Below are 12,173 nucleotides of genomic sequence, written 5' to 3'. Positions count from 1 at the left end.
CACACACATATATTTTGCTGGGATATGCCTAGAAGGAGAACTGAACAATCTGTCAACACAGCACACGTATAGGAGAAAGACCTTCCACTGTACACTCTTTCCTACTTTTTCAATTTTTTTTTGAGGCTTTTTTTTTTTTTTTTTTGGATGTGGACCATTTTTAAAGGCTTTATTGAATTTGCTACTATGTTGCTTCTGTTTTACGTTTTGGTTTTTTGGCTGAGAGGCACGCGGGATCTTAGCTCCCCACAAGGGATCTAACCCACACCCCCTTCATTGGAAGGTGATGTCTTAACCACTGGACCACCAGGGCAGCATGTGCTTTTTTTTTTTTTTTTTTTTTAATATCTTGAACTGAGCAGGGCCTGGTTCTTTTTTCTAGAGGAATTTGGAAGGAGAAGTGGTGAGGAACAGAAGCCAGATCGCACGGGCACCTCCCTCAAGGAACTGCTTTCCATCCAGCTACTGACTTTAGCAGCAGGGTCAGTGACCATGCTGAGGAGCCAGGAAGGCTGGGAGACTGAGAAAGACCTAGACAGTGGATGTTTCTGAGCCTCTGCAGGACAAGGTGACCAAGCAAAACCTTGTCCAAATCCCAGTTTTGCACTTCCTGTGTGACCTTGGATAAGTTATTTAACCTCTCTGGGCCACTTTTCCTCATCTGCAATGTAGAGGATGTGCCTGACTCACAGAGTTGCTGAGAGGATAAAATAAATTCTTGTATATCAAGGGCTTGGAACAGTGCCTGGCACATAGTAAAGCCATGTAAGTGTTTTCTATTACTGTTTTTTTTTTATTCTTTTTTAAAATTTATTTATTTATTGGCTGCATTGGGTTTTTGTTGCTACACGCAGGCTTTTCTCTAGTTGCAAAGAGTGGGGGCTACTCTTCATTGTGGTGCAGACTTCTCATTGTGGTGGCTTCTCTTGTCGTGGAGCATGGGCTCTAGAGTGCAAGTTCAGTAGTTGTGACTAACGGGGTTTGTTGCTCTGCGGCATGTGGGATCTTCCCCGACCAGGGATTGAACCCGTGTCCCCTGCATTAGCAAGTGGATTCTTAACCACTGCACCACCAGGGAAGTCCCTCTGTCATTGTTATTAAAACAATTCTGTGTGACTTCTTAGCATCATTCGACAATGTTGCCTTCTCGCTCCTTAAAATTCTCTCATCTCTTACCAATACGCCCCACCCTCCTGGTTTTCCTACTCCTCTCTAGAACTCCTTTTCTGTCTCCTTTGTAAGCTCTTCTCTCTGGTATGAGGGCATTGGTTGAAGGGTCACTGCTCACCATATGGGGCTGTTACGTTAATTAGAAAAAGAAATCCCTTTTGGGCATATTCAGCCTTGAACTTCAGCCCCTATTTGTTTCCACCCTGCCAGCCAGGCATCCCTTATGTAGGTCCCAGCCTGCATAATTGTACATCACTGCCTTGGCTGATTAGTTCATTGACGTCTGACCATTCTCCCAACTCTCTACCTTTCTAATTGAAGCCCAGTTTTGTTCAAGTATTCACCAGCCTGCAAGCTAAAACCTCAGCCCCAGACTCAGCGCTGGGCAGCAGGGGGAATCCTGGGGAATCTAAGCTAATCATGGTGATGCCATCAGTCTGGCCAATGATTGGTTCAAGATGTGCATGTGAGCCAGTTTTGGCCAATGAGATGGAAAAGGACGTCTGCTGGAAGACACTGGGAAAAGGTTTCCTGGTTTCCAAAGAGGTACCACGGGAAGAGATGCCTCCACCCCACCTCCCCCCTTCTTGCACTAAAATTTAACATGTCTGGTTGTGACGCCTGGACCCGTGGCAGCTACTTTGAGGCCATGAGGAGAGCCCATGTGGGAACCTAGCCTTCAGCTGAGGGTAACAGAGCAGAGAAGGAACCTGGGGCCACAAGACCCTCTTGGAGCTGTGGATTGTATCATGCCCGGAGCTCTCCCCAACTCTGGTGACGTACAATATACAACCATCTCATTGTTTCAGCTAGTGCCAGTCAGGATTTTGTTACTTGCAGCCCACATCTTTCCTTACTGATATAAGTATATAAATACCCTAAGGCTGATTTCTCAAGGCTGGTCTTCTCTCTTCATTCCCACCCAGGGCTGTCATACCCACCTTCATGGCCTTGGTTTCCTCATCTGTCTCCAGCCTCAACCACCCCCTGAGCCTTTGCCCTAAGGGTCCTGTAACCTCCTGACACCTTCTCTGGGTATCCCTTTAGTTCTTCACAGCCACCATGTTCCAAACAAGCCTCAGCATCTCCCTTCAAATCTGTTCTTTCTCTCAGGTCCCCACCTCAGGGGCAGCTGACCATCCTCGGACCTTTCCCTGGCCTTCTCCCTCCCAAGTCTGTAAGGCTGATGGCCTGTCCACTTGGCCTTCTGAACATCCCTTGACTCACCCCCTCCTCCTCTCCCCTTGGCCCTACCCAGTCCTATTGTCTCCTGCTTTGTTTCTGCCCCAGCCTCCCCTGGGCACCCAGCCTCAGCCTCCCCCTCCACACAGCAGCTAAAACCCAAACCTAATCATGGCCCTCTCCTGCTCAAAACCCTTCCATGGCTCTCTAATGTCCTCAAGAAAGAAGCCAAGTTCCCAAGATGGTCTAAATTTGAGGACACGCTCACGTTGACTGATAATATCATTATCTTCCTCATATGTAAAGTACCCAGAACAGGGCCTGGCCAAAGAAAACATCACAGAATAACATGGCGGGCTCTGTGAAACCACCTTTGAAGTCACTATTATTACTGCCATTTTACTGATGAGGAAACCGGGAATCACAAAGGCAAAGTGATTGCCCAAGGACACAGGCAGGACATGGCCGAGTTGGGATTTGAGCCCAAGCAGGCTAGCTCCAGAGCCCAGTGCATGTAATGTAATTAGTCCTTGGTAAACGGGAACAGCTGTTACAATGGTGTCTCACTAAAAGCAGCGCTTCCTATATCATTCGGATCCAGGCTGGGATCCCGTCTCAGCTTCCTGCCTGCCAGGCTGCTGCAGAAGATTCTATCACACAGGCCTCCCCCAGGAGCCTCCAAATGTGTCTTGCTCTCTGGATACACTTGGGGAAAATGAGTCAGGTACACCTTCTTCCCTGGACTACTCCTCAGATTTCAGGTCTGAGTTCAGTTGCCCCTTCCTCCAGGAAGCCCTCCCTGATCTTCCAGGCTGGATTGGATACATTCCTTGTGCTTCCTCCACCGCAGCCCAGACCACTCTGCCCACCCCACCCCACCCCCTCTGAAGTCCTGCCTGTTAGGGACTGTCGTGTGGGAACAGGTCTGTCTACTTTATAGAACAGCAGGCCCCATGAGAGCAGGGCCTGGACCATCCCAAACACTGCTGTTTCCCTAGCACTGCTCAGCCTGGGCTGGCACAGAGGAGGAAGTTTTGAATGAGTGAATGTATTCTTTCCACTTCACAGATGAAGAGATCAAGTCTCAGAGAGGGCTGGTCACTTGTCCAAGGTGGAGTGACCAATCTAGCACCTGAAATGAGAGGTGAGCCCAGAGCTTGGGAGAATCAGTAGGTGATGAGTGGCCAAGTGAGAGAGGCAGCTGGCCTGAGTAAAAGACTGAGAAACAAGCAGATGGTGAGAGGGAAAGACAGAGATGGTGAGAAAGCCAGGGAAGCACAGAGTGCGGGGGGAGGTGAGAGGAGGGGCAGAGGAAACAAGGCAATGCTGGTTCCTGGGTCTGAGCGGTGCTCAGGCACGTAAGACAGAGGATGCACCGTGGAGGCAGGGCCTCAGGGACACCGGCATGTGCTTGTGGACGTGCTAGTTTGTCAGTTCCAGTCCCGTGGAGCCCTCAGCCGCAGGCCAGGTTCACAGCCTCGCGGCACCTGCCCCAGCTACCTGGGGATGGAGGCGTAGTCAGTGTGTGAGCCGGCAGTGAGTTGCTGTCGTGGCTCCGGCTGGGGGCCCAGAATGTCCACCTGATCATCCTCATCCTGGTCGAAGCTGGCAGGGCATGGCCTGGGCAGCAGGATGAGCTCTGTGAGGCCATGAAGGTCAGACACACGGCGGAAAGTCTGAAGCACGAGCACCATGGCGACCAGGCCCAGGAAGAGGTAGACTGCAGAGATGGCAGAGGGGTGATGGGTAGACTCAGACCTCCGAGTCATGGCCATGGGGCTACAGGATCTCCCAGGATGGGGATGTGACTCTCAACTCCCCCCTGGGTTGGGGCCAAGTCCCCATTAGACCGTCCCTCGGTCCCCAGCCAGCCACCCCACTCACCTGTTACCAGCACCTTGTAGAGGGCGCGGTACGGCTGACCGGGGGCCTCTCCGGGCACATAGTCACCCAGGCCGATGGTGGACAGCGAGATGAAGCAGAAGTAGAAGGCGTCCAGGAAGCTCCAGGCCTTTTCAAGGTGGGCAAAGACTGCAGCCGGCACCAGGAAGCAGACGGTCACCACAACCCCCAGCAGGACCACCAGGTGCCAGCGGGCCGCCCGCCGGGGGTGGCAGCCCCAGCGCCGGCTCAGCCAGGACAGGGGTGCGCGGGTGACCAGCAGCGACAGGCGCTGGGCTGAGGCGGTCAGCAGCAGCATGGTGGCCGGCACGCCCAGCAGCGCGAAGGCGATGGAGAAGGCCTTGCCCCCGTCGGTCAGTGGCGTCGTGTACCCGTAGCCTGCAGGAGCGAGGGGGAAATCCTTCTGCCCGCTCGGCATCCACTCTGGGGTCTGTGACCACCCTAAACCGAGGACTAATTTCACCCTCCAACCTACCCCTCCTAGAGTCTCCTATTTCCGGTGATGGCACCTCTACCCTTCCAGCTCTTCAGGCCAAGAGCCTGGTTTCATCCTTGACTCCCTTGTCACTTCCTTGGCACTCACACCCACTTTGTTGTCTCAGCCTTCAAACAGACCCAAAACCCACCCCACTTCACCACCACCCCCCCTCCCACCCCCACACGGATCCATCCTGGTCCTGTCTACCTGGTAGCTTCTTCCCTGCTCTCCTTTCTCCCCTCACGCAGCCAGAGGGACCCTGTGAACACGTGAGTCAGGTAATGTCCCTCCTCTGTTCAGAGCCCTCCTGTGGCTCCATCTCACTCAGGTAAAAGGAGAAAGTCCTCATGGTGACCCATGAGGCACCACACACAATCCAGCACAGCATGCTTCCACCTCAGGGCCTTTGCACTGGCTGTTCTTTCCCAGTGGAACACTCTTCCCTCAGGTATGCACATAGGTCCCTTTCTCCTCCCCTCCTTTAGGTCTTTGCTCAAATGCCACCTTCTCAGTGAGGCCTTCCCTCACCAATTTAAGTAGTTATACCCTCTTACCCAGCTCTTCCTTTTTTTTTTTTTTTTTGGCCATGCTGCACGGCATGTGGGATCTTAGTTCCCTGACCAGGGATCAAACCCACTCCCCCTGCATTGGCAGGCAGAATCTTAACCACTGGACCGCCACGGAAGTCCCATAGTTTACCTATTTGATTACTGTCTGTCTCCCTACAGGGTGCCAGCTCCAGGAGGACAGGGGCTTCTGTCTGTTGTGTTCACTGCTGTAGCCCTGGTACCTGGCACAGAGTGGCCACTTGATCCAGTCAAAATAATGAATGAAGGGTGCAGGCTGTACCCTGGCTCAGAGCCTCAGTTTCCTCTACTCTAAAATGGGTGTGACAAGCCCCACCGTGCTCCTGGAGGACCAGGGGAACACAAGAAGGCCAGCATGGGCGTGAGTTCTGCAAACAGAAATACGATAAAGGGGAATTCAGGTATCGGTGAAACTGGATCACTCTGGCAATGTGCAATTTAAAAATCTCTTTTTACTTCCCAGATAAATCAAACCAAAGGGTCAGAGATATGACTGGGGTAGTAAGGGGCCTGGTTTATGTTGATAGTAAAATGTCTTGCCCAAGAGACGGCAGATCCAGCCATGTGACCCGTAAGAAACTGTAGCAGCACTGCACATACAAGCAGGCTTTCCCCTGAGCCCATCTTCCACACAGAAGGATCCCCTGGCTTTTATATACTCAGAGGAACTGAAAGCAGAGGCTCGAAGAGATACTTGTACACCCATGTTCCTAGCAGCATTGTTCACAGTGGCCAAAAAGGTGGAAACAACCCTAGTGCCCATCGATGGATGAACCGATCAATGAAATGTAAATACAAACAATGGAATGTTATTCAGCCTTTTGAAGGAAGGAAATTCTGACACATGCTGCAACATGGATGACGCTTGAGGATATTATGTTAAGTGAAATAAGCCAGTCACAAAAAGATAAGTCCTCTGTGATTCCATATATACGAGATACTTAGAGTAGTCAAACTCAAAGAGACAGAAAGTAGAACGATGGTTGCCAGGAGCTGAGGAGAAGGGCAAACGGGGAGTTAATATATAAGAGTACAGATTCGGTTTTGCAAGACAAAAAGAGTTCTGGAGATGGATGGTGGTACAGCAATATGAATGTACCTAATACCACTGAACTATACACTTAAAAATGGCTCAGTAAATTTTATGTTCTGTGTATTTTGTCACACACACACACACACACACACACACACACACACACACCCCTAAGGAAAATAAAGGATCCTCTAGTTCTTGCTGGAATAAAGACATTTCCTCCTCCAGTGCAGCTAGGTGTGGCTCTGGGATAATTCATGGCCAGTGAGGTATACATGAAAGAAGCAAGCAACTTCCAGGAAGTGTCCTTAAAGAAAGGGAGATGCCTATCTCCCTTCTTTCCTCCCTCCTCCTGCTGCCTGGAACACAGATGTGAAAGCTGCAGGTGAGCAGCCACCTGGGAACATGAGAAGAGCTTGGGAATGGAAACCATGCCCAGGAGTTATGGAGGAACCCGAGGGTCTCTGACCATGCAGCACCATTCTGGTATTGGACTGACTCCCTTGAATGTGAGCAAGAAATAAACTTCCTTCTTATTTAAGCAACTGTTATTTGAGGCTTAGCACTTAGGGCTCCAAGCTTCATTAATGCAAGGCTTTTGATGGAGAACCTCTGGCAGCCTGGCTGAAATGACAGGTTTGCAAATGACACGAAATCCCTATAAACAGAAAAACCATAGAGTGAGGACAGCATGGGGGCTGTGAGCCTCAACGTACTACCTCCAAGAGCCAAGTCCAAGTCAGTGCTTTGTTATTTGGTCCCTGTATCACCTTGGCCAAGTGACTTCTCTCTGAGCATCAGGTTCCTCAGAGTAGTGCACAATGGCCTCACAAACGATCCCTTCCTCAAATGCAGGCTGGGACAGGGCGTAGCAACTACTGCGGGCACGGAAAGAGTTAGCATGACTGTAGTGCTTGCTCCCTCTCCCGGTTTCCAGTTCCAGTTCCTGGGCCGACTCCTCCACCCCAGGCCTCCATCGCAGCAAGGCTGCCTGGACAAGCTCCAGGCCCCAGGTCTTCCTCAGAAGACTCAGGCCTATGACAAGACCAGGGACGCTGTGGGAGAGGTCTCTCTGAATGACGTCTGGTTCTCCATTTCTCCAGATACATTCAGGGCTCCCGACTTTCCCACCAACAATAACTGAAGCTCTGTCGATCTCAGAGCCTCTTATTACCGGCACGTCACATGGACACAGACTCCCTCCTTGATCAAATTTTAGTCAGGCTCCTCTGAGCCCTCTTCTTGACTAAGCCAAGTTTTAGCAGGAATCTTCGGTTGGTTTACGGAGAATCTCCCCACTCTTGCTATCTGATCAAATTCCTCATTGCCCATCACTGATACTGAAGTCCTTCCTCTTTAGCAAGAATCCTGTTAAGCCAGTTTAGCTTCATGGAAGCCTGAGAGGTAGTGTGGTGTGTTGGTTAAGAGCATGGGATTCTGAGGCCTGACAGCCTTGGTTCAAATCTGCACCCTACAGTCCTACCTGTGAGGCCGTGGGCAAGTTGTCCAACCTCTCTGGGCCTCAGTTTCTATTGCTAAAAAATAGGACCACTAATGGTACCTGCCTCACAAGGTTTATTGTGCTGAATGAGTTAAAGTCCATAGGCGGTTAAGTCCTCTACCAGGGATTACTAGTACTGTGGAGTAGGCAGTGTTATTATCCCCATTTTACAGATGAAGGAGGACACTGAGGACTAGAGGTCAGCAGTGGCTGAACAGGAAGCTGAACCCAGACGGTGCCTGCCTTGAGTTTGGCTTCTTCACCTGCCCTGCCTGGGACGACTTCTCAGAAGCCAGGATCTGGGAGGAGAAAGAGGGAGAGTGAAGCCCAGGAGCGGAGCGACTCAGGCAGGCCCAGCCAGCAACTGGGGAGAATCTGTGAGAAGCATTGAGCCCTGATGCCCGAGGCCTTGGTTTGCTGGTCGACACGACAACGACAGGGCACAAAAGCCAAAGGCTGCCTGCTATTGCTGGCAGGGACAGGGAGGTAGGAGTCTGGGCTACCCCAGCCACCTCCCCTAGTCCAAATCCTAGCAAAGAGGCAAAGAGGAAGTTTGGGGGCTGGGGAGGGGCTGTGGGAAGACCAGCAGAGCCTGACAACAAAGGGGTTTTCCAGGTCTGAGGGGCACTGAGGTGGGGGATTTCCTGAGTAGGGCTGGGGGGCTGGGGGTCGGTCCCACCTGAGGCAGTAGGAGTCCAGGGAAGGGGATCTGTGGTTTCCAGCCCGTAATCTGAAATCAGAGGCCAGTGTCCTAGTTTGAAACAGATCCTGGTTTGGGGCCGGGGTCCTGGGTCCAGAGGAAGAAGGTAGACAGGCAGCAGTGGGGGCGTCTTCTGGATCACAGTGGGATTGGGAGGGGAGTCCTCAGGTGGAGGGGGCTTCTGAGCCCAAGAATGCCTGAGGGGACATGACAGGGACAGGCGATGCTAAGGGTAAGATGGGAGGGGGTGTGTGTCTCAGGTCCTGGCTGAGAGTGTCAAGGTGTCAAGGGCAGAAAGTGGTAATGGTCTTGAGTGGATAGTGGGGAGGGTTCTGGGATACAGAGAGCCTGAAGCATCCCTGATGGAGGGAGAATTTGGGGTCCAAAGCACACTGGGGCAGGGTTGGGGGGAGAGAAAGGTCCCAGCTGTGGGTCTGGAGGAGACTGAAGGGGTCCCAAGTCCCCAGCAGGTTACTCTTCTTGGGAAATTCAGGTTGGGCAGGGGGTCTTGGGGCAGGGGTAGCAGGTTCAAAGAGCAGAGTCCCTGGGCTGGCATCCTGGGGTGGGGTGCAGATTCTGCTCTCAAGAACAGTGTGTGTGGAGGGCCCTTGGGTCCCAGGTGGTTCTGAAGCTCTTACGAGGGGTGTCAGGGTCCAGGGAGTGGTGAGAGTCTCAGCTAGAGGTTCTCAAGTTCAGAGAGGTCCCCAAAGGATTCTCTGATGGTCCAGTGGTTAGGACTCTGCACTTTCACTGAAGGGGGAACTAAGATCCTGAATCTGAGCAGTGGCCAAAATAAATAAACAAAGAGGACCCCATGGGGAGTCCCTGGTTTGGAAAAACTGTGGTTTTTTGCTGGTGCCATTTTGGGACTGGAGGGGTGGGAGTCGCAGCTAGGGAGCTTCTGGTTGGAAAGTCAGTGGTTTTTCCTGGAAGGTGCTCTAGTTCTCTCACACACTTCCACAGCCAGGGGCTGCTGAATTGGAAGTTCCATGTTCAGAGGGAACAGGGGTGTCCCTACTGGGAGGAAAACCCTGCACTGAGGGCTCCCCAATACAAAGATGTCAAGATGGAGTGGGATATGTGAAGAGGGGTCCTGTGCCTGGAGTCAGGGCTACTTGCAGGGGAGTATGAAGATGGGGGTGGTCCTTAGTCAGGAGGAGGGCAGGGCCCCTTGTTGGGAAGTGGTCTAGGTCCAGAAGTGTGGAAGTCTGAGATGGGGGCCCCAGGTTCTTACTGAGGGATCTCTACTGGCAGTAAGGTCTTTAGCAATAGCACTTGGAGAGGGTCCGGAGATTCAGGGTCCTCACTGGGGCACCAGGGTCAGGAGGAGATTGGGTTAAGGCTTCCCAAGGGGCATCCAGGAAGGACTTATCTGGAGAATCAGGAGACTGTTGGAGGGGATGGTGGTCTGAGCCAGAGAGGGCAGAGGCCCTGGCATGGCTGAGGTCCCGGTCCAGATGGAGCGAGGGTCTCAGGCAGAGGGTCCCGGGTTCTCACAGGAGGTCTCTGAGGATAGTTCTAGGCCCAGAAGGACCTGGACGAACCCGGGTCTCCAAAGGGTTAAGGCAAAGGAATGGGGTCCCAGATGTCCACCCGAAGGTACTCTGAGGGAACTGGGGGACTTCCTACTGGGAGGAAAGCCTTGGATGGGGGCACCCCAAGGTGGAGGAGCCTACGCGTGTGGGTCCCACGTCCTCACTGCGGGTTTTGAGGGGATCCTGGGCTCAGAGTCGGTCGGGAATGATCCGCCGGGATAAGGGTATTTCGTGATGGCTCCTGCGTGCCTGCGGAGGCGGGGGCGAGGTGGGGGTCCCGGGTCCTCGCAGGCCAGGGGCTCGGGGCGGCGCTCACGTACCCACGGTGGTGACCAGCGTGCTGGCGAAGAAGAGCGCCGAGGCGAAGTCCCAGGCGGGGTCCGAGGCGTTGGCGGACCCCGAGGCGTTGGCGAGCGCGGCGCGCCCCAGCCGTCCGGCCGCCAGCACCCGCTCCACGAAGGCGTCCAGGGCGGGGGCGGCCACACACGGGCTGCGCCGCAGCAGCTGCTGGCGCAGCGTCTGGAGCTCGGCTCGGAGCCGGGCTTCGTGCGGCCGCTCCAGCCGCGCCACCAGCAGCGCGCCCAGCACCAGGTACGCGATGTACGCCGCCAGGGCGCCGGCCAGGAGCGCGCCCCGCCGCATGGCGCAACCGGCCGGCCCGCCGAGCCCCCGGCCGCCCCGCTGACGTGGCCCCCGCCTCCGGACCGCCCGGCGCCCAGCTTCAGTTCCGGGAGCGCTAGAAGCGCCGTCACCAGCGCCCCAAAGTGGAAGAAAAGGGAAAAGGGGAGGGGCGGGGGTGGAGGAAACTGAGGCACGCCCCACCGCCAGGTGTGAGCACCGAGTAGGAGGAGCCCGGCGCTCCGGGGCCCAGGAGACGGGCAGGTTGCTCTTGCCTTTCTCCCCTACCTTCCTTTGCTTCCTCCCTGGAGCCCTGGCCCCCTACGCCAGAGAGAATCCGAACTCTTCTTTTCCGCTCAAGGACCTAGGAGTCGCACCCCAACTCCTTATGGCCTCTGCGCAAGACTGCGAAGATGGTGCGCCGCACCGGGGCGCGTGTCTGACGGGACGAGGAGACAAACTGAAATCCAGTCCTCGCTCCATTCGCCAAGTCGTGCGTTCTGGAGTGGGTTTGCGTCCACCTGGAGGGGACGCCTGTCTAACTCACAAAGGGGGACACCACAGGACCAGGTGTCACCCGTGCCCTCACAGGGTGGGGATTTACCAAATCTTTGCTCAGCTCCCACTTTGTGCCCGGCCCTTTGCTGGGTGATGCTGGGGACACGCAGTGACCAAGACAGTCCTTGGCCCTGCCCTGGGAGGGCTCCGGGCACTTCAACAGTGACAGCCCAGAAGGTCAGGGCTGTGATGAGGGAAGCACAGGCAGAGTGACAGTGGCTGGGATGGAGAAGTCTAGAGGACTGTACAGCCAGGACCCATAACTGAGAGACCAGAACAGTCTTCAGTGTCTCAGAGGAGGAAAGGGAAAGCCACAGTGACAGGGTTACTTGCTGACATCCTTCCGGAGTGCTATCACTCCCCAGAAGTCATTTCTACCATTATCTTTGCCTGAGATAACCGGAAGAGACCGAGGGACAGTAAAGGCGAGGCTGAGGGGGAGACAGAGTTAGCTAAAGGGGGAGACAGAGGGCAGAGACAGGAGAGACTAAGGTAGCTTAATTTTCAGGGCTCCTCACTTGCAGGTGTGCCTGTGTGTGCTCACTTGCTGGGGGTTATAATGTTTTTTGGCAAACCAAGAAACCAGTTTGCAACACAGGAGCATTTTGACGAATTTTGGGGAAAATGTTTAAAGATGTTGTTAAAGAGAAAACCGCATACCTGAAATGGCGTCACTTGTGGTAAAGCCCATGATACCAAACCTAGATTTTAACATCTGACCTAATTGCAGTTTTGTCCTTCCCCAGGAAGGTAATCTTAATTAGCCAGTCTGGAATTTCCTGGTCAGCACCAGTGAAGTAATCTGTCATGTGGGATATCTCCATTTCTACACTCCCCCCCGCCCCCACCCCTGCAAAGGAAGAAGAGGTATTCTATAAGATAGATTCTTACCCTCCCCACAAAAGAAGG

At 53.7% G+C, this 12,173-nt stretch overlaps 1 protein-coding gene across 1 annotated transcript; it reads right to left on the bottom strand.

The window, feature by feature from the left end:
- Window positions 1-785: 785 nt before the first annotated feature.
- KCNK6 (potassium two pore domain channel subfamily K member 6) lies at window positions 786-10,829 on the bottom strand. Its single transcript, XM_057712209.1, has 3 exons — window positions 10,409-10,829; window positions 4,237-4,632; window positions 786-4,072 (listed from the first exon to the last, which is right to left on the bottom strand). Exons 1-3 carry the CDS (start codon window positions 10,728-10,730, stop codon window positions 3,849-3,851), a joined length of 942 nt encoding a protein of 313 aa, XP_057568192.1. The 5' UTR covers window positions 10,731-10,829; the 3' UTR covers window positions 786-3,848.
- Window positions 10,830-12,173: the final 1,344 nt, after the last annotated feature.

The sequence above is a fragment of the Hippopotamus amphibius genome, chromosome 16, assembly GCF_030028045.1.
Source record: "Hippopotamus amphibius kiboko isolate mHipAmp2 chromosome 16, mHipAmp2.hap2, whole genome shotgun sequence".
In the NCBI taxonomy this organism is placed as follows: domain Eukaryota; kingdom Metazoa; phylum Chordata; class Mammalia; order Artiodactyla; family Hippopotamidae; genus Hippopotamus; species Hippopotamus amphibius.
Note: the sequence above shows the minus strand (reverse complement) of the source record. Positions and strands in the feature narration are given on the sequence as shown.